We start from the raw sequence: 26,006 nt of genomic DNA on the forward strand, positions 1-26,006 counted from the left end.
AAATTCAGTGCATTTTATGCCCCCCCCCCCCCCCCCCCCACACACACACACAAATTTAACAAATACAATTGAAGTTGTCGATATAAACCTTAAATGGGACATTCAGGCATGTCAGAATGCCAGAAATAAAATAAAAACCTGTAGCTATTGTATTACATATTTCCCTTTTGGTGCCCAGTAACATCTAGCTGCAGGTTATTAGCCAAAAAAAGTCATGCTGAGAATATGGCTATATATATATATATATATATATATATATATATATATATATATATATATATATATACATTATATATAATTAAAATCCTGATTATACACCCTTTACAAAAATATATAAGGCTGCGGAATGGAATTTTTTACATTATTTAATTTTCTCTAATTTAATATCAGATTTTATCCCCACACAAATGTGCACAATGCAGCAGGATGTGAAATAATATGAACCTGTCATGAAAAAAAAACATTTGAAAGAAATAACTAGGGATGAGCAAATTTACAGTAGGGACGAAGCAAAGCACTTTGTCTCTATCTGTATGCTGCTCATCGGCTTGCGGCGCTTTGAAGTCTGCTCCGCTCCGCGCCGCTCCTTCCCAGGTTCTGGGAAAAGATGGATCCAGACCTGGGAAACTGGGAGAAGATTCCCAGGACGGGATCCATCTTTTCCCAGCACCTGGGAAGGAACGGCACGGAGCGGAGCAGACTTCAAAGCGCCACAGCCCGATGAGCGCCATACAGATAGGGACGAAGTGCTTCGATTCTTCCCTACTGTAAATTCGCTCCTCCCTAGAAATAACCAAAGAATGGTGTCCTGCAGCACCTGGAACTAGTCCGGGAATTGGCAGATAGTGATGGGGATGGGAGCTAGAATGTTTTTTTTTTCTAGAAACAGAAACACTCTTGCCCTCAGTCTGGGTGTGGTGTTTTTGTAGCTCAGTTCCATTGAAATGAATAGAGCTTAATTGTATAATACCACACACAAGCTGAGGACAGGGGTGGTGCTGTTTTTGCAAGAAAGTAGCTGTGATTCATCTAATCTCGAATAACCCCTTCAAGACACAGCTTCACTATTATTACGGCTAAAGTGGCTAAAATACTGTAAACTGTAGATAAGTTTCCTGTTACTGGTGGAGAAGCTGCGATGTGATGCTTTCTCACTCTGCTTCTTATACCACTTCTCTAATCTTGTATTTATTTTTAATACTTTCCTGGCTGATAAGTGTTATGCTGGGTTTACACAAAGCGATAATTTGCCCAATAGATCGTTTAACAATTTTGAAGCAACGATTTGGCTGTTGTAACGATTAGCATTTAGACGAATAAATAGTTCGAAAAATCGTTAGAATATTCGTAAGAAAAATCGCTATTGCGATCGTTTTTAAGATCGCTTAAGCCCATCTTTTACATAGGGTAAATCGTTGAAAGACTGTTTACATGAAGGGAACTGCGAATTTTTAGCGAACGACAAACGATGATTTAAGAACATTTTGAAAGATTAAAAAGAACGATTTGATCGTTTGATCGTTTGCTGTGTTTACACTGAACAATTATTGCTCAATGCGATCGTTATCGCAAAAATTCGCCCGATAATCGTTCCGTGTAAACCCAGCATTAGGGTTCATTTACACAGAAAGATTATCTGACAGATTATCTGCTAAAGATTTGAAGCCAAAGTCAGAAACACTATAAACAGGTCATAAAGGAAAGGTCATAAAGGAAAGCCTGAGATTTCTCCTCTTTTCAAATCCATTCTTGGCTTTGTCTTCAAATCTTTGGCAGATAATCTGTCAGATAATCTTTCTATGTAAATGGACCCTTAGTATAGCTGACATGATGTTATGTAGATGCATGAAAACCCAGTCACAAAGGAAGTTAGTAAATTCTGTCCCTTATAGAGGTGAAACACTTAGTCACATAGACTCCGTAAGCGACCGATCTGAGTGATACAGCATACTCACTGTACTGAGTAACAGGGCACATACTGAATCCCTCACTGCCAATGATGTATAAAGCATAATCGGATTACCTGTGACCAGCCGTACACTATACTGTAAGTGGTGATACATAAAGCATTGTCGCTTACTATAGAGTACACAAACAGGGTCTCTTTTCTTTTGACAGGTGTCCCTGCTCTTGTACTTTCCACAGTGCCCCACACTGATAACATAAGATGCTATGGAAAGTACAATGTAAGTGAGAGGCGAGATACAAGGTACTGTAGTATACATTGTAGTATGGAGATATAATACTTATCAAAATAAAGTCAGCAGGTGAAGAGCCTGAGATCTCCTTGTACTCACCTGTAGACATGTTGGTGCTGCTTGTACCAAGCTCCTCCAGCGCATTATAAAGTTGTAGTTTATAAGCTAGAAAAAACATAGAGACTAGCTCAGTAATATGACCAGTAACAATGGCCGGACCCTCACTACCTATAAGAGTCCGTACTTACCAAGTGCTTCAATAATGCGGATGAACACAATATTGGCTCCTAGGAGGACAGTAATAATCACAGCTTTCAAGGAAGGAGTCCAGGACTCTGTGTTACCTGTGAGCAGTATAAGAAATAAAGAGTATACATCCATCATGGAATAAGATAGACCCTCATCTATTAGCCAGTGTGAGGGGCATCTACCAGGGGCATCTCTTCCCCCGGAGGAGCCGGCATGTTAGTGGATTACACTGACCTCCTAGTAAGAGTGTAATTTTCCACTATTAGTGTCTTGTGCTGGGATGATGAGGTATTCAAAAGTTTCACCACTAGGTGTCAGTGTTTCTTTTACTTATATTTATGTATTGCAGAGCTGCAGGAAGGTTATGGGTTAAATGTTTGTTATACCATGTGTCTATTACTGACCTATAGGAGGTGCTTTCTCTCTTTCTACCTATCCCCTCTACCCACACTCACCCCTGTAGGAGGAGTTAGTTAGCTCTGTGTGGGAGCACAACCAGTTCCTTTACTACTTCAACTACGTTTAGTATGCAGTGCTAAGCACTAACCGGGGAACACCCTGACCCATGCTGAGAACATGTCAACACAGAGCAAGGCAGTATCCTGAGCACAAGAGGAATTAGCCTCGATAGGACAAAGCAGCCAGTACTGAAGGCCTACGTATCCTATTGCACAGTGCAGGTAACTGGGACACCCCCGCAGAGGCAGATTAACTTTACCATAGGCCCATGGCTGTTGACCAAGCTTGGGCCACCCCACTGTAACTATGGAAGCACTAGCGTAGTGTCCATAATACAGGATATATAATGTCATGATGCCCGTTTTTGTGCAAAATTGCGGTAAAAATTTAAGCGATTTTTTGCAAATCATGGCAGAACTGTAGCCAGGAGACGATACACAACTGAAAGTATAAGGGAATGAAAAGCTAGAATGTAAGTGCGAGATCAACTGTCTATTAAGCCTAACGAGGTTAACCTGAAGGGGCTCCTATACCCTAGGAGAGATGAGCAAACAGAAAAAGAATGATATAGCCAGGTCCTCCAGAAAGACAGAGAGGTAGGTATGTATAAAATTTAAGTGTTTATTCAACAGTATTATAAACTAGATAAAAGATACACTAAAAACAATAATTGATAACAATAATTGATAAAGACCTGCAAAACAGACAATAATAAACATATAACATTGATGAGTACTCTATGCATGCAAAATAAGAATGAGAAAAATACTGTAAAAGGAAAGAAAGAAAAAATGTGTGATGAAAAATGAAAAAATGGAAAAATATATGGATGAATAAAATAAAAAATAATAAAAAATAAAATAAAAAATGTAAAAATAGATAAATAAATATATAGGAGTTGGTCTGTTTATGGGTGTTGACCAAGTAATACAGCAATATTAGTAGTAAGAAAAAATATTAGTAGTAAGAAAAAATATATTTCTGGAAATGGATATTAGTTCATATTCCGTATCCTGATGTTATATTTGTGCCCGCAACCACAAATATAACATCAGGATACAGAATATGAACTTATATCCATTTCCAGAAATATATTTTTTTCTCACTACTAATATTTTTTCTTACTACTAATATTGCTGTATTACTTGGTCAACACCCATAAACAGACCAACTCCCATATATTTATCTATTTTTACATTTTTTATTTTATTTTTTATTATTTTTTATTTTATTCATCCATATATTTTTCCATTTTTTCATTTTTCATCACACATTTTTTCTTTCTTTCCTTTTATTTTTCTCATTTTTATTTTGCATGCATAGAGTACTCATCAATGTTATATGTTTATTATTGTCTGAAAGTATAAGGGGCCTATTCTACGGACTAGTTGCAGGTGCTGCAGTACATCATTGATTAGGCCCTGGTCGGCCCGTGGAATAGGACCCTAAGTCTTTTTGGGTAGTCATGGGCCCCCCAGGAGCTCAAGGCCCCGGGCTACCGCCCGAAAAGGATTTATTGTAATCTGCTACTGCACCCCCGGACACTTAGCTACACCCAGATAATCACGGCTGGGGCTTGTATTACCCTGACAGGACGGGTAGCTCGCAACTGTAGGGCAAAAGGTGCTCAGACCAACATCTATACACAAATGCAAGTACACTTCACTACAAAGTATTTCTCCAGGTTCCAGCAGAGTACATTACTACACTGGGGTGTGGCTCCTCTGGCCAACTCCTCTCCTCTACTCTTCAAGTACTGCTACAACTAGCCACATAAACAAGCAGGTATCAACATCACACCTGTGTGCTGGACAAGCACTGGCATCACGGCTATAACATCACTGGCTGAGCTGACGAAACACCAGTATAACCACCACAAGGGAATCTGTCTCTAGGTTTACACTTCATTAAATGAGGGCAGCATAAACTAGTGACAGAAATGCTGTACAGGGGGGTGTATTACTTCCATCATACTGTTCTCATGATAAGTAGGAATATGCACTTTGTCCCGCACCGCTCCCCCCGACCACCGGCTGCTGACTGACAGCTGTCGGACAATACACATGTTTTTTCAATGTAACATTTTTTCCATCTGTGTTTTTCTATTTATTACTGAAAAAAAATCCACATGTTTTTACTGTCATTTAACCTACAGAGGTCTATAGGAGGAAAAAACACAAAATCAGGAGAAAAACAAAACGCAGCCAGAGCTACGAATCCAAATCAGTCATCCTAAAAATGCAGAAGGGTAAAAGAAAATGCCAGAAACAAAAACCCCTGTAGTAATTGTATTTCATATTGCCCATTTAGTGCACATCTAGCCGCAGGTTATTAGCCAAAAAAAGTCATTCTGAGAATATGGCATTTTTTCCATGTTTTTTTTTTTTTTTATGTGATTCCAGCCTAATATATATATATATATATATATATATATATATATATATATATACAGTATATATATATATATATATATATATATATATATATATATATATATATATATAAAACATTATATATTATACACAATTACAATCATGATTATACAGCCTTTACAATTACATACATTTTTTTTTACATTATTATTTAATTTTCTCTACATTAAAATCTGATTTTATGCCCTATACAAATGTGTACAATGCAGCAGGATGTGAAATATTGTGAACCTGTCATGAATAAAAAAAAAGTTTGTAGTCACATGATGCAGATTTGTTGCATATTTTACCCTCATATTTACACAGATAAAATCCCCAGAGAATTATAACACCCGGTAAGTGGATACAATATTACTGATCTCATCACATCCAATTACTGTTGTGGATTGTCACATCATCCCTGTCCCTGAAGCAGCTGTGTGATCCACAGTGATTCCACAGGGAAATCCTCAGCAAAATCCACACCGAATACCTGCAGATTGTGCTGGGGACTGCCTTATACTTTAGACTTAGAGAGTTTTTGCTTACATTTTTTACCTAATGAATAAATTGCATAACTGTATATAGTTCTTACCTGGTGTCTCCATGTATTGAGCCGTGTAATGTAATTCTTATTATACTATAATGTGGTGTCAGTCTCCTCAGTATACAGCTCCTGGGGTGTCAGTCTCCTCAGTGTACAGCTCCTGGGGTGTCAGTCTCCTCAGTGTACGGCTCCTGGGGTGTCAGTCTCCTCAGTGTACGGCTCCTGGGGTGTCAGTGTCCTCAGTGTACAGCTCCTGGGGTGTCAGTCTCCTCAGTGTACAGCTCCTGGGGTGTCAGTCTCCTCAGTGTACAGCTCCTGGGGTGTCAGTCTCCTCAGTGTACGGCTCCTGGGGTGTCAGTCTCCTCAGTGTACAGCTCCTGGGGGGTCAGTCTCCTCAGTGTACAGCTCCTGGGGTGTCAGTCTCCTCAGTGTACAGCTCCTGGGGTGTCAGTCTCCTCAGTGTACGGCTCCTGGGGTGTCAGTCTCCTCAGTGTACGGCTCCTGGGGTGTCAGTCTCCTCAGTGTACGGCTCCTGGGGTGTCAGTCTCCTCAGTGTACAGCTCCTGGGGTGTCAGTCTCCTCAGTGTACGGCTCCTGGGGTGTCAGTCTCCTCAGTGTACGGCTCCTGGGGTGTCCGTCTCCTCAGTGTACAGCTCCTGGGGTGTGTTGGTCACTGCTCATCCTGTCTTAATACTTTGTTGCTCATCAGGAAATGAGTGCAGTGGTCAGTAAGCTAGGGCCGCCCTCACAGGACAAATTACAATGATTAAAGTAGCAACAAATAACTTACAGAATAACAGATTTGTCAAATAAAAAGTTTTCTGACAATTGTTTTGTTTGACTGAAAATGTAAAGTGTGTGATTTAGTCCGGCAGCTGCAGAGTTAATTACAAGTTTCCCCAAAAATCTCAGGTCTCTTCAAACATTTGGAGGAGTCAAGTTAAAAGTGGAGATATGTGGTGATGCTGGTACTAAAAACCAGACTGTACTGTACAAGGCTATGATGAATGTGTCTAGGACTTTCTTTGATTAATTTTTTAGGTTTTTTTTGGCCAATGGTGCTCAGAGCTATGTTGCCACAATGCCTTTTCTGGCTGTTTTATAAACATTTTTTGGATGACTGTCATTTTAGCTCCAAAGTGTGGACGTTTTATTGTTTTATTATGCTCATTATTTGCGTAAAATGGATGGTTTTTTTTACCCCAAAATAAAGGCCGTCCAAAATAATGTCCATAAAACAGCCAAAGAAAGACATTGTGTGAACATAGCCTCATTGTGTGTTTCCTCTGTGTGGTTGTAGAGTGGAGTCTTAGGGGCACAGTACTCGGGCGGTTCCTCTTTCTATTAAAACTTTGCTGATGAATCTCTCCACTCGTCTTCCCTTGATAAAGAATTTGTGAAAGAATTTATAAACAGTAACAGCAATGCCAGGAGGGAGCCATGTGGTCGTGTGAGGGATGAAGACCAGTAATACAGGTAATGACAGATGTGTAATTGTGGATTGGGTCTTCTGGAGAAGCTCAGAAGTTCATGAAATTAGTGTCAGACCTTTGTGTTTGGGTGACCATGAGATGATGAGAGTCCATTTCCCTCGTACTATGTGGAAATGGTGTGGAAGTGTAGTATCCCACCACTGGTGTTTTTCCTCGGCACCTGCCCTTAAGTTTTCTCTCAGGTTAACCAGTGGGAGATGAAGTACCTTATTTCCCACTCTAGGTGTCACTACTGTTTTAAGTCTTCTATGCACGGCTGTAGAGCCTAGGGTTACCTGTTGTAAGTCATGTGTTGTGTGCTGACCAGTTACAGGTGCTCTTCTTTCTTGTCCTATCCTGTTCTTCTTCTCTCACCCACAATCAGTCCCACCACTCACAGGAGGCTTTAGAGATAACCCCTGTAGGAGAAGATAACGTGGTGGAGGAAGTGAGTCAGTCTCTAGCTAGTTTTCAGTGAGAGAGCACAACAAAACCAGTTCTTGCTGAAGTTAAAGGGGTGCCAGGCCATGACTTTGGCCAGGACCCCTGTCAGAGACGAGACAGCGAAAGACTTTATTCCTTATGTAAGCTACTATACAGTTATGCAGGGTTAAGCTCCATGCAGAAGAGAGAAGCCACTTAGGATCACCCTAGCCCATGCCAGGAACCTCTCAAAAACATGTAGGGTGGTCTCCTGAAAACAAGAGGATCTGACCCCAAAAGGACAAAGCTACCAAGATCTACCAAGGTCTATGTATCCTACCGCGCAGCACAAGGCGACTAGGTAATCTTTGAAGTCTGCTACACCAAGATAACCGACACCTTGGGCTAATGCTACCCACCTAGGACAGGTTGTACACAGCTAGGGGGCATAAGGCCCTCAGGCCCCTCCCCCAGGTATAGACTCACCTCACCCAGGTATTGTTTCCCCTCCCCCAGGTATTGTATCCCCCCCAGCTTTTTGTGTTGGTTTATATTGTGGGATATAGTGGTTTGTCCCGCTGATATCTGTGTTTCTTTCTCCACCTCTTCTTGTCTTATTGCAGATGGACTGCCTGTTCTGGAGCTTTCTCCAAAGTGAAACTCTATGAGACATGGCTCTGCACCCTGACACAGAATGGGGAAAGGAATAGTAGTAAAATGCAGGTGCAGGATCATTTTTTGCAAGTTTTTTATTTAAAGTTTTAAAATTTTAGTGATGTTAAATATAGTAAAAATATATGAAAAAATGCGAGTTCTTAAGTTTTCAGTATGAGGTCATCACAATGGAGAAGCTCCTATAGATATTATACATACAGGTCAGGACAATGGAGAAGCTCCTATAGATATTATACTTACAGGTCAGGACAATGGAGAAGCTCCTATAGATATTATACATACAGGTCAGGACAATGGAGAAGCTCCTATAGATATTATACATACAGGTCAGGACAATGGAGAAGCTCCTAAAGATATTATACATACAGGTCAGGACAATGGGGAAGCTCCTATAGATATTATACATACAGGTCAGGACAATGGAGAAGCTCCTATAGATATTATACATACAGATCAGGACAGTGAGGAAGCTCCTATAGATATTATACATACAGGTCAGGACAGTGAAGAAGCTCCTATAGATATTATACATACAGATCAGGACAGTGATGAAGCTCCTATAGATATTATACATACAGGTCAGGACAGTGAAGAAGCTCCTATAGATATTATACATACAGGTCAGGACAGTGAGGAAGCTCCGATAGATATTATACATACAGGTCAGGACAATGGAGAAGCTCCTAAAGATATTATACATACAGGTCAGGACAATGGGTCCGGTCTATCACTGTGTCTATTCCTCGGCTATGGTATAAACTGAGCACCATGTATGACATGTCGGAGCATTTCCATGTAATCTCCATGTATTATGTATATAACCCACTATGTGTGCTCCATGAGACAGAGCGGCTTAGCGTGAAGAGCCATGACCGCACAGGACCGGATGTGGCTTATAATGTGACACTCAGTCACAATGCTCCACAGTTTAGGCCGACCTCATGTTATCTTATATAGAGAAATCTCATAGTGAAACTAGAAAGTCTGAGGATGAGCCCGATGTATCACAGCCCGAGCCTCTGAGGTAAATCTGCCACATCCTTACCCTTCTGGCTGTAGTCTACACCGGCTAAGAAGTAGAACAATTAACAAATCTAATGTCACAGTATTGTTAACCATAGAAAAGACACAGAATAAAAAAAAAATTATATATATATATATATATATATATATACCCTTTTCCCCCACTATAAGGCATCCCTTAACGTAAGACCCCCGCTGCCACCCTTTGGCACCAGGGTTATGTCTGGTTATGCTGGTTTGTTATGACAACTACTGTATAGTATATAATAAATGTTCATTCTTTTGTTAAATTTTTTTGTAAATTCTTCATGGAAAAATAAGACATCCCCTAAAAATAAGACATAGCGCATCTTTGGGAGCAAAAATTTATATAAGACACTGTCCTATTTTCGGGGAAACACGATATATATAATGTCCCCCTATAATATATGAGGCCTAGATTGATTCACACGCAATGTAGGAAACAGCCGACCTTACAGCATTACTGTTACTTAAAGAAAAACTTATGATATGTGACATTAAAGTCCAGTGACAATCTTCTCTCATTCTCTATCAGGCTCCGCACCATCATCTCACACAATGCTGCAGGATTATTTTTGCAAGTTTTATTAAAAATCCTAAAAGCATAAATACATTTATAAAAGCGAGTTCTTATTCTAACAATGGTGAAGGTCACAAAGATATTATACATTCAAACTAAACTGTGTCAATATGCAGTATCCGGGAATCCATGGGCCACTGATGGTTCCTTTCTTAGTACAGTCGGCCCTCAAGGTATTTTACAATGTTATGTATTTTTTTAAAGCTGCACTTTTACTTTTTGGCCACAAGATGCCACCACTGATTATTTCTGTATGTAATTTCAAGCACATTGAAGTTAATAGGGGTTAATGCATTGTCTGTATTATGTGATATCCAGATATGCAGCCATTATCTTATACAATGTTATATCTTATATACCACAGTGATAATGATACTGATGGTCAGATCCTCACAGCTTTTCTTACACACATCCATCTGAAAGCAGAACTGCAGCTGCTCTGATAATAATAAGATTTGGTCACTGATACGCAGCGTCCTGATGGTTGTGTCTGTATCTGGAACCTGAGGAACAAGAGAATAAAACAAGAGGAAATGATGAGAAATTAGAGGAGAACGGACACAGGTTACAGATGTATCCACAGTCACAGTAATGGCCGGTGTGTGCAGGGGTGTAACTATAGGGGGCGCCATAGTCCCTATAGTGATTTGGCCTCAGCCTGGCAGCTCACAGATCCCCCCCCCCTCACCATAGGGTGACTGGCACAGAGTGATGCTCCTACTCCGACTGCCTCTTCCCTGTCTGTTCTCTATGTGAGGAGATCGCTCTGAGGGTCTGAAGGGAAGGAGACAAGGAAGGAGGAGGCAGGATACCCGCACTGTGCTGTGAGAGTCTACGGAGATAGATATTTCATGATGTTTTCACTGGGACACTTTATTACTGTGAGGCACAATGGAGGTACTAATACTGTGAGGGAACAAAATGGTGGCACTCACCAATCATTAGAGTCTTCCTACCATTATTGGTGCCACATAATCCCAGCATGTGGGGAGGGGTGTACACATTGCAGAGTTATGGACCATGGCCGTATCATGCAGGTTTGTGCAGAAATACTTGGCTGGAAGACAAAACACAAAACGGCCACTGCCAGTAACATGGCATCTATACGCCTCCCCTTCCCCGCATGCTGGGATTATGTGGCATCGATACAGATAAGACGACTCACAAGATCAGTGAGTGCCGCTACTTTGCTCTCTTGGAAATCTATCCAGGTGTCATCATGGTGATCTGCACGGTTATACCCTGGTTTAATGTCACAAGTGCTCACTACTGTATATTCAGTCACTGTCTATGAGACGGCTGGACATAGGGGAGTATGTGCTATATCTGTCAGTCCCATAGACAGTGACTGGAGCGCCAGTGGGCACAGGTGGAGGTCATAGTGGTCACTTATCACCTACACTGTGGATAGATAGGGAGTGTTGTTCCTTTATTTCTTTTACTATTATGTCCACCTAATATATGGTTATCTATGTTATTTCTAATCACATACATATCCATATGCATATTATACATGTAAGTGATATAAACCCATACCCAGGACGCGTGATTACTCCGGGTCCTACAGGCCAGAGATCATACATTCGGAGCTGGTATCTGACCACTATATGGTGTCTGCATTATACAGAGATATATAACCATACAAAGAGCTCAGCCGCTGTATCTAAGCTAGATTTGTTAGGAAATGATCGAAGATTTATATATATATATATATATATATATATATATATATATATATATACCAGAGCCTCTAACCCAAGTATGAACCCAGCCTTGGATCTCAGTGATGGTTCACGATCTGTCAGCTGTAATTCATATTCCAGACTGCTGACACTGTTTTTACACAGGGCAATAATTCGTCCAATCGATCATTTAACGGTTTTGAGACAACAATTTGGTTTTTTTACCGATCAGTGTTTAGACGAAAAAATCAATTGTTTGAAAAATCGCTATTGCGATCGTTTTAAGATCGCTTAAGCCCATCTCACACATAGGGTGAATCTTTAAAAGACTGTTTAGACAAAGCGATCTGCGAATTTTCAGTGAACGACCAATGATGATTTGAGATAATGTTGAAAGATCACAATGAACGATTTTTTGCCCGTCGATTGATCGTTCGCTGTGTTTACACGAGCCGATTATCGCTGAAATGCGATTGTTATTGTGAATCGTTTACCGGTAATCGCTTTGTGTTAATGAGGCTTTTCCAATGTCCTTTAGTGCTGAGGGCTGTAACACCTCCATAATCCCCCTCCCATTCCTATTCCTGCTTGCTTGACAGAAGGCTAAGCCATGTTTCCAAATTTGGAAACAGGGATTGAAGGGGAAGTAAGGAGGCGTTCAAGCCTAAATTACACTTTAACCCCTAGACGACCCTGGACATAGGGTTACCTCATGGAAGTCTGTCCCCAGACGACCCATGACGTAACCCTACGTCCTGGGTGTTTTTCCCGCTATGGAGCGCGCTTCATAGCAGGTGGGGGCCGGCTGCAAACAGCAGCCGGGACCTCACCGGTAATGACATGCTGCAGCGATCGCGCTGCCGCGTGTCATTAACCCCTTAAACGCCGCGATTGCGGTGCGACCGCGGCGTTTAAGTGTAAGTGACAGGGGGAGTCCCCTGTCACTTACCGATCGGGACCCCCGCAGTGTGACTGCGGGGGTCCCGATCGTTGAAACGGACTGCCGGAGGTTTCTTACCTGCCTCCGTGCGGTCCGATCGGCGATCTGCTACACTGAGCCTGCACAGGCAGGCTCAATGAGCAGATCGCCGATAACACTGATCAATGCTATGCCTATGGCATAGCATTCATCAGTGTAGAAATCTAAGTATTGTATGTACAAGTCCCCCAAAGGGACTTCAAAAGTGTAAAAAAAAAAAAGTTCAAAACACTAACACACTACCCCAAAACCCCTCCCCCAATAAAAGTCTAAATCACCCCCCTTTCCCATTATATAAATAAAACATATAAAAATGAATAAATAGATAAACATATAATATACCGTAGCGTGCGTAATTGTCCGATCTATTAAAATATAACAAGCGTCATTGCGACCGGTAAACGGCGTACACGAAAAGAGGGGGAAAAGTGCGCAGATTACCGATTTTATGTTACATTATATATTAAAAAAATCAATAAAAAGTGATCAAAACGTCCGATCTTCACAAATATGGTATTAATAAAAACTAGAGATCATGGCGGAAAAAATGACACCACATACAGCCCCGTAGGTGAAAAAATAAAACCGTTATAAGCGTCACAATAGGCCCATTTTATTAATATTTAATTGCCAAAAAAAAGGATTTCATAAAAAAATACATATATAACATTAGAGAATCTGTGTAACCTGCATATGGTTGTGTTCGGACTGACCTATAGAATAATGGTATCATGTCGCTGTTACCATATAGTGCATTACGTAGACACAGGAACCCCCCAAACGTTACCATATTGCATTCTTTCTTACGATTTCACCAATTTATATCTTCATAAATAATATATTTGGGATTCCCTCATACATGTTATGGTAAAATGAATGACGCCATTACAAAGTACAACTATTCCTGTAAAAAACAAGCACTTACATGGCTTGTAGATAGAAAACTGAGAGTGCTAGAGCTCTTAGAAGGGGCGGAGGGAAAAACGAAAGCACTAAGATCAAAATTTGCGCGGTCCACTGGGTCATTTTGGGCCTGGTCCTCAAAGGGTTAAGAGCTTTGATTTTTTTGCATTAACTATAAAAGCATTTTTCTATGTTCTGGAAGCGCAGACAGATATATGAAAGGTCCCATGTGTCTCCCTGACCTAACCGCATCTAACAGTGTCAGCAGTTTGGGAAGTGAATTACAGCTGACAGATTCCCTTTAAGAGACCCAATGATGCAGGTGAAAGCGACACACAGGCCATGACCAGTGGGTATGAGGGTAAAATGGGGCAGGGGGGAGATGAATATTTACACCAGGGCTGAAGAGACCTTAGCTGGGCCCCTGAGTGTGTGCTAGTGTGACCGGCCAGAGGTAAGAAGCTGTTCTCTCTACACAGGACAAAACGATATAAACCAATGGATATTTATTGGCGTCTATAATAACCATTAATAACATTATTAAAAGGCAAAAAAGTAACAACATGGAAGCTGTGTTCATACGTTTCATTTTAGCTGTGTTTTTGCCTCGATAATTCCATGGGGCGATTTTACAGTTATAGTTTGCTATTTTATTTTGGTGTTACTGTAAGATAGTACGAGAATGCCATTTTGTGACAATTTCACCAAAAACTCGGCAAAATCAGAAATGCATAAAAAAGCAACATGTGAACACATCTATAATGCGTATATAGCTCAATACTATCACAATGCAAGGGTCAGTTAGATTGGTACTCTGCTACTAGAGCCTGCAAGGCTTCATGAGCAGAGCCGATTGGTCTATCTAATAATCGTCTCCTTCTGCCATATTCACTGATCAGCAACTGATCTACATATTTAATTTTGCTTTTTCAATGTTGTAATCACCAAAGGTCTCTGCATTTTAAGGAATAAAGGTAAATATGAAACTGCTGATATGTATCTGTAGCGGCTGAGCTGGTGTTAAGGTGCCGGTCTTCTTTCTTCCCTCAGTGGCGATGTTTTCTCACCAGTAGACGGGCGCTACCATGCAACAATGGGCTGAGCGATGCCCCCAGTGCACTAAACAGAGTCATCTTCATATTGGGTTCAGATTAAAACCGGAAAATGGCGCCAACGGGGTAAGAAAGAAGAATGTTGCTATAATCACCAGCTCAGCCCCTACAGGTACATATCAGCAGGTTCATCTGTACAAACCTGGTGATTTCCCTTTAAATGACCAACATGAGTGTGATTGCTGATGTCAGTCTTATGTAGTGAGTGTCTGCGACATATAGCAACCAACATCCACAGGTATAAAACAGGCTCAGTTCCATACATCCCTTCATGGCTATAGATGGTTGTGAAGGGATTAAGCAGTAGTAGTTGAGCCAAAGCTGGATGTGCTGTGTGGACTCTCTATAGTATTAGTTCTAATCAAAGTATAATTATATCAGATCCTCACAGCTTCCCTGACACATATCCATCTAATATTATTACTGCATTTGGTTGTATAATAATAAGATTCGGTCACTGATCCGCAGCCTCCTGGTGATGGTGTCTCTATCTGGATCCTGAGTGACAAGAGAATAAACCAGAGATGAGTGGTGATCAGGGGAGGAGAGACCCAGGTATCAGATGTATCCACAGTGTGGGCTGGGGTCAGAGGTCACTTACAGGCTGCTGTTATATTGTTCTCCATCCACCCATCTCCAGCCATCTCCATCAGGGTGAAGTCCTATCCAGTATTCATCATCTGTCCGCTGGCTGAGAGTTCTCTCTATAAACTCCTGTAATATATAAAGAAGATTATCATAGATCAGTGCATTTCCCTCAGGTTACAGGATGGCCGTCACATAAAGAAGCCTCCAGAGAAAACACAGCTGTCCGTCCTATTGTCTATCACACTCTGGACGTCACTTCTCTGCAGATCAGCCTCCGCTCTGTTACTGATCAGACAACAGCTCGGACATGATCCCTGCCCCTCTGTGCTATATGATCAATCCCAAGATGCATCAGCACAATATTACATGGCCGCCAGAGCCAGAACCATCTCTATCTGCTGGAAGGATCCTGTAAGAATTCTGTATTATATCCTAAATAATCTAATAGACCATATGACAGGAGCCGACACATCCCCATCAGTAACTGTGATAGGAGACTCTACTGCCCCCTATGGGAATGATCCTCTCTGGAACACTGCATGCAGATTCCTCCCACCAGACATTGTGCTGACTGAGATGGTGACCCCCATGGCAGAAACAGGAGGACAATTGTATTTGGGTGATTCAACATAATTGAAAATTAATTTGTAAATTAAAAAAATCATCACTAAATAAATAAAGTTCTATTATACATGGCTGTATTTGTCTGACTGCTTTGTAAAATCTCCTGTTATAAATACAGGACATGTTATTACCTATAGAAGCTGTTATATTGGTCTGTAGTCCCATAATATCCTTATACATGGACGCAGACCCAGGGGCGGTATTGGCATTTCTGGCATTTTTTTCTCCCACCAATTAACTTCCTACAGGGGCTCAGTAAGGTACCCTGTGAGTGGTTGAAAGGAATGTGTGCAAGAGAAAGAAGAAGAGTGATAGGCTAGAAGTAAAGAGCACTTCCTATAGGTCAGCAAAAGCACATGGTACACACAAAACAGTAACCCATTCCTAACTTCAGTTGTGCAATACATAAGAGCATACATATAAAACACTGACATCTAGTGGTGAAACTTGAAGGTGCGCTACATCACCACTTAACCTGGAGTAAGGAGCTTTTGTGTCAGGTGTACAAGAAAAAGAACACCCGTGTTGGGACTCCACATCGCATATCTGTTTGTCACACGTTGTCTATCTGTATATGACTCTCCTGTTTGTCACATACTTGTTGGTTTGTCTCTCCCTTCTCTATCTTTATCCCTGATACCGCAGCTGCACCAATACTCATCTTCTCCTCCTGGATCTTTCTGCTATATAATAACTCAGCTGAGCACACACTCAGCAGGAGCACAGCCACACTTCAGCTCCTAACCGTAGAAGACTAATATGGAGAATGCCCTCCTGGCACATTTTTACTTAAGTGATGTCAGCAGCACATCTCCCCTCCCACTCCCAGCTCTTTAATGGCTGAGCGGGGGATGAGAGTGGACAGGGCTGAGCACAGCCACAGTGAGGCCGGCCCGCACAGACAGAGATCTCGGCAGAGTGGCGTAAGTCGAGCGTTCTTGGGCACCAGGGAACACTGGCACGAGAGCAGGGCATGGGGGCCTCCCTGGATGTCGGGGGCACTAGGGAAATTGCGTAGGCTGCATGGTGCCCAAGGCTGCTACTGCACAGACCCCATACCTGCTGCTCCTTGTCCTTTATGACCAGTAGATCAGATCCCATCATCTTACACTGATCCCGACTCTGGTTCCATGTTCTCCTTCTTACATCTGAGAAGTAATAACACTGATCTCCATGTAGCAGCCAACCATAAGGACACAGGCGACATCCTGCAATATTTCAAAGAGTTTTAGTAAAAGTAGGAAACCATTTACCTTCCTGTTATGTGTGTAAGGAGTAATGGGCAGTGTTATACATTCGGGGGGGAGGGGGGTGTCGACCACGTTTTTTGATCCGTTTTTTTTTTTTTTTTATAATGGAAGTCAATGGAAAAAACGGAGGCACACAGTTGCATCCTTTTTTTTCCATCTAATTTTCATCCGTTTTTTGCAAAAAACGGATTTAAAAAAACGGATTGCAGAAACGTAGTGTGAACCCAGCCTTACATGTATATATATAGCTGTATAAGCAGTGAGACTATCCATAACTTTATTATAGTTGTCTGAGGCTGCAATCACCTGAGAAAATTATTTTTATTTAATCTTTGAAGTGTCATAGAGGCGTGGCCAAAGATAAAAAGTAGAGTAAAGTCTCCCGGCCACGCCTCTCTGACAGTTTGCTTTAGACTACAATAAAGGTATGTTCACACTGAGTAAAATAGGCGACGAATAATACAAGAAAGGATACGCTTAAAATGAATTTTATTGTATCAAAGATTAAAATACCAAAAACAAACAAATAATGTATCTCCAAAATATCTCCAAAAATATGCGTAGTCACTAGGAGGTCACGCTGCCAGACTTTCCCTACTAACATCGGGGAACTCCGTTCAAGTCCAGTATGCCGTCACAGGTCCAATACCAATACAAGGGTAGTCGGGACTCACTAGTGCCCCCAAGCTGCTACAAGTATACCAATAATCAAGACAATAGTATACCAGTTATTACAAACAATACTGCTAAATATCGCTGAACCGTATTAATCCAGTTCAGGTCGGTCAAGGAGAACAGACAGACCACCTAGGCCATAGCCCAACGCGTTTCAGCACCAATGTCGGAATGCATCATCAGGGGCCAAACTGGTCAACAGGTCAAAAAAAGTCTGTATATAGTAAGTATTGCTACACAAAAACATGTGACAAATGGCAATTTTTACTCCATTCTGCAACATATGTATAGTGTAAAACACCACAACAATAGCATCAGAACATATATGGCAAATTTCCGCCAGCAAATGATGTCAGTGTGGTGGGATATAGTAAGCGCTGCTGTCCTGTACTCACTGTACTATTCTCCAGGATCTCACATCGGATCACTGTCCCACCCGATAGCGCCGGTGTAGAGACACTACATAAAGTAAGACACTCAGATAAGTATAACCACTCGGCGAATAAATAACACCTAGGTAAACAGAAAGGTGTACTCACAGGGTCCCTAATAATGATCAGTATGGGTACAGACAACTCTGTAGGTGTAAATATGAATGTAATGTAAGGACAGTGCAATTACCCGTCAGTACAATATATGGAAACCAGAGTGTACACTACAATAGTTAGAGAAGGTTACTCACAGCAAGCGCTTCTATCAGGAGATGTTCTCCCGTGCTCCAACTTCGGGGAAGTGCCGGGAGTGCCGGCAACAGCGGACAGAATAGCCGCTGTCCGGCTGTGGCGCGTCTGACGTCACTGCATCTTTGGAGAGCGCGCCACGAACGGGGAACCTCCCCCCTGCTCGCCCAGGGGGAGTAAACGACTCCCAATAGTATGTAACGATAGGATACTACTAATAATAGTCTATATGTACCCAAGTGTCTGCGCTGTCGGCATAGATGTGTAGGGTACACTGAAAGGACAAAGGCTGCCCCTATATGGAATAAGTCGGATATGGGCCTGACCATCCCTATTAGGCCCTATTCTAAGTCCCTATGCCTATGTGGCATGGCCGTCCTAAAAAGGACGGTCCCACTCAGGAACCTAGGCTATCTTACCCCAATATTCCCTGTATCCTAGGACTGGCTGTTCTATCTCCTACCAGGTCCACTAGGACCTTCCCTCACTACCTGGTTCAGCCAGTTATCAACCGGACAAGGATGGGAAGGGACGAACAATAGGGGGTATGCAGAGACAGGTAGGTATAGGGCAGGGAAGCAGATAAATCAATGGTGAATAACGAGAAGGATGGGGATAACGTTTAGATGTAACATGCAAAATTCAATGTTTAATTTAGACCACCCGGTGCGATGGTCTGCAGGATATAAATCCACCTGGTTTCTTTTTGGAGGATTAATCTATCTAAATCACCACCCCACGGGGACGGTTTTAGGCCCTCTATACCAGTGAACCTGATAGTGTTTAGATTCCCTCCATGGTCCATGCTGTTCATGCACATGTGTTGCCAAGGGAGTGTTTCTCTTGTTTCTTATGTCCCCTAGGTGTTCAAGTAGGCGCTTGCTCCATTCCCTGATGGTCTTACCGACATATTGTTTGCCACATTCACAAGAGGCTAGATACACAATAGCTTTCGTGCTACAGTTAATGAAGGATCTAATGTCATAGGTCCTTCTGGTCTGCATACTCGTGAATGTCTTAGTCCTATAGACACTCGAGCATGCCCTACAGTGTCCACAACAATAAGAACCCGTCACCGGTTGTGTATGGAGCCAAGTCCTATGCATCGGGGTAGGTGGCAAATGGCTCTGTGTCACTCTATCCCTTTGGTAGCCGTCGGTTTTCTGAAAATTGTCATCTCCAAATAGCCCTGGGGGCTTTTTGTTATCCTGACATCAAGAAATGTCAGTGTCACCTCATCTATCTCATAAGTGAATGTAAGTCCAATAACATTAGTGTTGAGCAGGTCTAAGAATCGGGAAAAGTCTGCTTGCGTCCCTTCCCACAGGATGAAAATATCACCTATGAAACGTGACCATGATAGAACCATGTTGCCAAAGATCTCTCTCTCATTAGAGAATACCATGGAAGCCTCCCACCAAGCCAGGAGTATATTTGCGTATGTGGGAGCACAAGGGCTCCCTATCGCAGTACCCCTGAGTTGGTGGTAGTAGAGACCGTCAAAGAAAAAGAAATTCCTCGTTAATATGAATTCAAGTATGTTACCTATATCCCACCACACTGACATCATTTGCTGGCGAAAATTTGCCATATATGTTCTGATGCTATTGTTGTGGCGTTTTACATTATACATATGTTGCAGAATGGAGTAAAAATTGCCATTTATCATATGTTTTTGTGTAGCAATACTTACTATATACAGACTTTTCTTGACCTGTTGACCAGTTTGGCCCCTGATGATGCATACCGACATTGGTGCTGAAACGCGTTGGGCTATAGCCTAGGTGGTCTGTCTGTTCTCCTTGACCGACCTGAACTGGATTAATACGGTTCAGCGATATTTAGCAGTATTGTTTGTAATAACTGGTATACTATTGTCTTGATTATTGGTATACTTGTAGCATCTTGGAGGCGCTAGTGAGTCCCGACTACCCTTGTGTTGGTATTGGACCTGTGACGGCATACTGGACTTGAATGGAGTTCCCCCATATTAGTAGGGAAAGTCTGGCAGCGTGACCTCCTAGTGACTACGCATATTTTTGGAGATATTTTGTAGATACATTATTCGTTTGTTTTTGGTATTTTAACCCTTGATACTATAAAATTCATTTTAAGCGTATCCTTTCTTGTATTATTTGAGTTTTGACGCAAGGATTAGTTGGTCCGGGGTGGTGCACCCTAAATTACACCATTGATTACATAAAATAGGCGACGTCACTTAAATGAGCGGAGAGCGGCGGCAGAGGATTCTCCCATCGAGAGGCGATAACACACTGAGGCAGGTGAAATTCTGCAGCGGAGAGTTGCGCCACGGAATTACGTCTATTTTACTCACTGTGTACATACCCTAACCCAGGTGAATAGTCTCTCTGCTTACCTAGTTCTATAGCCATGTAAGCAGTGTGGGACGTCCTTGTTCTAGTTTCCTTGCACTATCCCCCTGTGCTGTATTGTAGGACATCATTGTCTGAAGACTCATAAGGATCATTCTGTTCTTACCTGCAGATCTGTCACCGCTGATCACACACAGCTGCTTCACTTCCTTTATCAGATCAGTCTCAGCTTTACATGAAGGAGGAACATCTGAAAGAAGCACAGACATTGCTGGGCTTGTGCACAAGAGGACAACACCCCGTGGGCTTTATCTCCTAAGGGACAGTTTACATGGAGTAAAAGTGGTGGAATTCAGCAGCCGAACTCTCCACTGTGGATTCCCATCTGCCTCCGTGTCAAACAGTCTATCTATGGGAGAGCTCACGCGCCTCCCCTGTCCGGGCCTCTCCGCTCAAAGAATTGACGTAATTTCTTTGAGCAGAGAGGCGCGGAGAGAGGAGGAGCGTGAGCTTTCCTATAGACAGAATGTTTGACTTGGGTGCAGGTGGGATTCTCCTCCATTTTTACTGTGTGAACTGGTCCTAAATCGTTGTAAGAAGCCCTATCATACACTGCCTTTACTCTAGTCAGCAAGACGCCGCTGACAGGTCCGCTTTGAAGGGTCAGTGCCTGTGTCTAATGTGTCCTTTACCTGTCCCTCCCGGCATAATCTATTTAAAGTGAGACTGTCATCCTACGTTTCCTGTGTGCTGCTATTGGCTTCATCAGTTACAGTGTCACTAAGGCGGGGCTTAGCATTCATCTCCCTGCCTCGGTCTATTGCTGTTATCCACACCTCACCTGTAACGAGGAAGGGAGACAGACGCTAAGCCCCGCCTTAGTGACACTATCTGTAACGGATGGCGCCAATAACAGCACACAGGAAAGCTGGGGGGAAGGTGTCACTTTACAGCTACTCTCCCCACTCACCTGTGCATGAGCAATATGGTGGATCTGCCATAGAGAAGGTGCGTGTTCCTGTTATCCTGTATCTGACCTCCACCTGTTCCCTGTTCTCTCTGTCAGTCTCTGTGTACACTGCTGACTCTCCTGTACATTAGCTTTGGCTGTCCAGGCATGATGGGAACTGGCACAGATTGTTTAAAAAATGAAAGGTGGAATCTGATTGGTTGCTAGGGGCAACTGAGCCAATTCTACTTTACACCATTTTGATGAATCTCCCCCAATATCTGCACTATGTGAATTTAAGGCTATGTTCACACAAGGTTTGTGGATTTTGATATTTATGGCTGTTAATATGGAGCATGATCAAATTTTATAGCTGTAATTATCAAAATTTGGTCATATTTTCCTCTCAAAAAAAGTTGTGTGTACATACCCTAAAAATCAGTGCATTTTATATCTTTTCCCCCACAAATTTAACAAATACAATTGTTAATATAAACCTTAAAGGGGTTTTCCAGGCTTAAGAAAAACATGTCCACTGCTATTCTAGAAACAGTGCCACAGTCTGGGTGTGGGTTTCGTAGCTAAGATCGATTGAAGTGGAGATGACTTGTAATACCACACACAACCTGAGGACAGAGTTGGCGCTGTTTTTGTAAGAAAGTAGCTGTATCTAATCCCGGATAACCCCTTCAAGACACAGCTTTACTGTTAATAAAGAAGTGGCTAATATAAACTGTAGATAAGTTTCCTGTTACTGGCGGAGAAGCTGTGATGTGATGTTTTCTCACTCTGCTTCTTATACCACTTCTCTAATTCTTGTATTTATTATTAAAGGGGTAGTGCGGTGCTCAACATTTATCCACTAAATAACATACATTACAAAGTTATACAACTTTGTAATGTGTGTTATTTAAGTGAATGGCCCCCTTCCCCGTGTTCCCCCCACCCCCGGAAGTGTGGTGCATTATACTCACCGCATTACTGTTGACCTCGGCCGCCTGGGGTCCAGCCGGCCTCCTGAAGACGACGCCCTTGGTCGACAGTAATGCGGTGAGTATAATGCACCACACTTCCAGGGGTGGGTGGAACACGAGAAAGGGGGCCATTAACTTAAATAACACACACAACTTTGTAATGTGTATTGTTTAGTGAATAAATGTCGAGCACCGCACTACCTCTTTAATGCTTTCCTGACTGATAAGTGTTAGTATGGCGCACATAATGTTATGTAGATGCATGAAAACTCAGTCACAAAGCAAGTTAGTAAATTCTGTCCCTAATGGAGGTGAAACTCTACGTCCCATAGACTCCATCAGCTACCGATCCGAGTGATACTACAGCAGGTATTTTTGTTACTATTATTATTACCCAATCACAGTGGCCAAAAAATTCTCGAGGGTGGGATATCCAACCCCGTGTATACCTCCAATAGTCCAAAAAATGTAATCACAGAAGGGGGTAAATTTTAAATATAACCTTTAATGATACTGCTATATAAAATACATAATAATCCCCACAAAAAACAAACTATAAATATTGGCTCAGGGAAGAAACAGAGTGCTGCACCTCACACCTATGGCTGATACTAGTGCCGCTTGGCTAAATAAAAAACACATCAGAATTTTGTGTATGAATTGATCAAGCCATACTGCCCCATGCACCTCGTGCCGGTATCTGATACACATGGGTCCCTACACTAAGTCCACACCGTGCCAGTCAGTGGCCACCAACCCCGCAGGCGTGCACAGCCAGGGAACGGGGGCCATGGGACGGCCCTGCGACCCCCATGCCACAGGACCAGACCCAAAAACACCACACCAGAACCCGGCCAGCACCGCCGGCGGAGAAGGTCGCCCCCAAGCAGCACAAGTCTGGATAAGGTATTGCGCTCACCATAGCTGCAGCAAACAGAATGGGAAAAAAAAACAGGAGGGATTAAAACCATGTGCACTCAGGTGTCTCCTGCTAATTGCGGTCATGTGGGTCTCACCAGGAGGAGTGCAATACACGGAGAAAAGAGAGAAACAAAATGTGGCTCAGGGAAGAAACAGAGTGCTGCACATCACACCCATGGCTGATACTAGTGCCGCTTGGCTAAATAAAAAACACATCAGAATTTTGTGTATGAATTGATCAAGCCATACTGCCCCATGTACCTCGTGCCGGTATCTGATACACATGGGTCCCTACACTAAGTCCACATGGCTTGATCAATTCATACACAAAATTCTGATGTGTTTTTTATTTAGCCAAGCGGCACTAGTATCAGCCATAGGTGTGAGGTGCAGCACTCTGTTTCTTCCCTGAGCCACATTTTGTTTCTCTCTTTTCTCCGTGTATTGCACTCCTCCTGGTGAGACCCACATGACCGCAATTAGCAGGAGACACCTGAGTGCACATGGTTTTAATCCCTCCTGTTTTTTCCCATTCTGTTTGCTGCAGCTATGGTGAGCGCAATACCTTATCCAGACTTGTGCTGCTTGGGGGCGACCTTCTCCGCCGGCGGTGCTGGCCGGGTTCTGGTGTGGTGTTTTTGGGTCTGGTCCTGTGGCATGGGGGTCGCAGGGCTGTCCCATGGCCCCCGTTCCCTGGCTGTGCACGCCTGCGGGGTTGGTGGCCACTGACTGGCACGGTGTGGACTTAGTGTAGGGACCCATGTGTATCAGATACCGGCACGAGGTACATGGGGCAGTATGGCTTGATCAATTCATACACAAAATTCTGATGTGTTTTTTATTTAGCCAAGCGGCACTAGTATCAGCCATGGTTGTGATGTGCAGCACTCTGTTTCTTCCCTGAGCCAAACTATAAATATTGCTCGCTCTGGACCTGCACATTTAGGGGTATAAATAGACCAAGCAGAAGCACATGTGAATGAGCCCTCGGCGGTGCAAGAAATATGATAACAGCTGTGCATGTTGTCTTTGCCTGGTGAAATTCAGAAATCAGTACCCAGCTTTCCTAGGGTCCTGAAAGGTAATAGGGAGGAAATTAAGCCCTGATGCACCCCAGTGTGTAAGTAGGCCGGCTCTCCCTACTCGCACAGGGTCTGACGGGGCGCTCATCTTAAAAAGGATGACCCCTAGCCCTGAGCTGCCCTTTTGAGAACACCCTAAAAATGAAATAAAAAAAAAAAAACAATTATAAGACCCCTACAAAAGTCCTGCTCCTATTATTATTATTAGTTGCTGTATGAGTCAGAAATATCACCTATCAGGGTTTCCCGGCAGTAACAGGAAGTTTATCTAAAGTGGAACCATATAGAGATGTAGCCGCCACCCAGGGCTGGGACAAATGGCAAATGGCACCGCATAGTGTATAGCCCCCACACAGTGAGTAGCCCCCTACATAGTGTAGCCCCCACAGTGTTTAACCCCCACACAGAGTATAGCCTCCAAATAGAAAGAAAAGCCCCCTTATAGCAGGGTTCCCAAAACTTTTTACACAGGGGGCCAGTTCACTGTCTGCCAGAGCGGTGGAGGGCCGGACTATATGCTGCTGCTATATCTGGTACGCGGGAAGCTGTTGCAGCTGAAGGATGACACTGTTTCTGCTCATGAGGAGGAGGTGGAGTGGAGGATCATACTGCTCATCTGTCTCTGGGCCGGGAGAGGAGTATTGGGGGGGCTTAGGATGGTAGAGTTGTAGTTCTACCACAGCCACACAGGATCATGCTGAGAATTGCAGCTCTACCACAGCCACATGGGAGCATGCTGGGAGTTATAGTTCTACCACAGCCACACAGGAGCATGCTGGGAGTTGCAGTTCTACCACAGCCACAGAGGATCATGCTGTAAGTTGTAGTGCTACCACAGCCACACAGGAGCATGCTGGGAGTTGCAGTTCTACCACAGCCACATGGGAGCATGCTGGGAGTTATAGTTCTACCACAGCCACACAGGAGCATGCTGGGAGTTGCAGTTCTACCACAGCCACAGAGGATCATGCTGTAAGTTGTAGTGCTACCACAGCCACACAGGAGCATGCTGGGAGTTGCAGTTCTACCACAGCCACATGGGAGCATGCTGGGAGTTATAGTTCTACCACAGCCACACAGGAGCATGCTGGGAGTTGCAGGCTGCAGGGACATGCCTGGGGGAAAGGAACTTTCTCCTTGCTGTGTCTCAGCAAGGCTGCTGCACAGAGACGGGGGCCGGATGAATGAATTACGCC

The 26,006-nt window shown here is 42.9% G+C and overlaps 1 protein-coding gene across 1 annotated transcript; it reads right to left on the bottom strand.

Annotated features, from left to right (window-relative positions):
• Window positions 1–10,048: 10,048 nt before the first annotated feature.
• On the bottom strand, window positions 10,049–19,555 carry LOC138799977 (C-type lectin domain family 7 member A-like). The gene is made up of 4 exons (XM_069981784.1): window positions 19,456–19,555; window positions 17,006–17,154; window positions 15,336–15,448; window positions 10,049–10,561 (listed from the first exon to the last, which is right to left on the bottom strand). Exons 1-4 carry the CDS (start codon window positions 19,553–19,555, stop codon window positions 10,441–10,443), a joined length of 483 nt encoding a protein of 160 aa, XP_069837885.1. The 3' UTR covers window positions 10,049–10,440.
• Between the last annotated feature and the right edge of the window lie 6,451 nt (window positions 19,556–26,006).

Source organism: Dendropsophus ebraccatus, chromosome 8 (assembly GCF_027789765.1).
Source record: "Dendropsophus ebraccatus isolate aDenEbr1 chromosome 8, aDenEbr1.pat, whole genome shotgun sequence".
Classification (NCBI taxonomy): domain Eukaryota; kingdom Metazoa; phylum Chordata; class Amphibia; order Anura; family Hylidae; genus Dendropsophus; species Dendropsophus ebraccatus.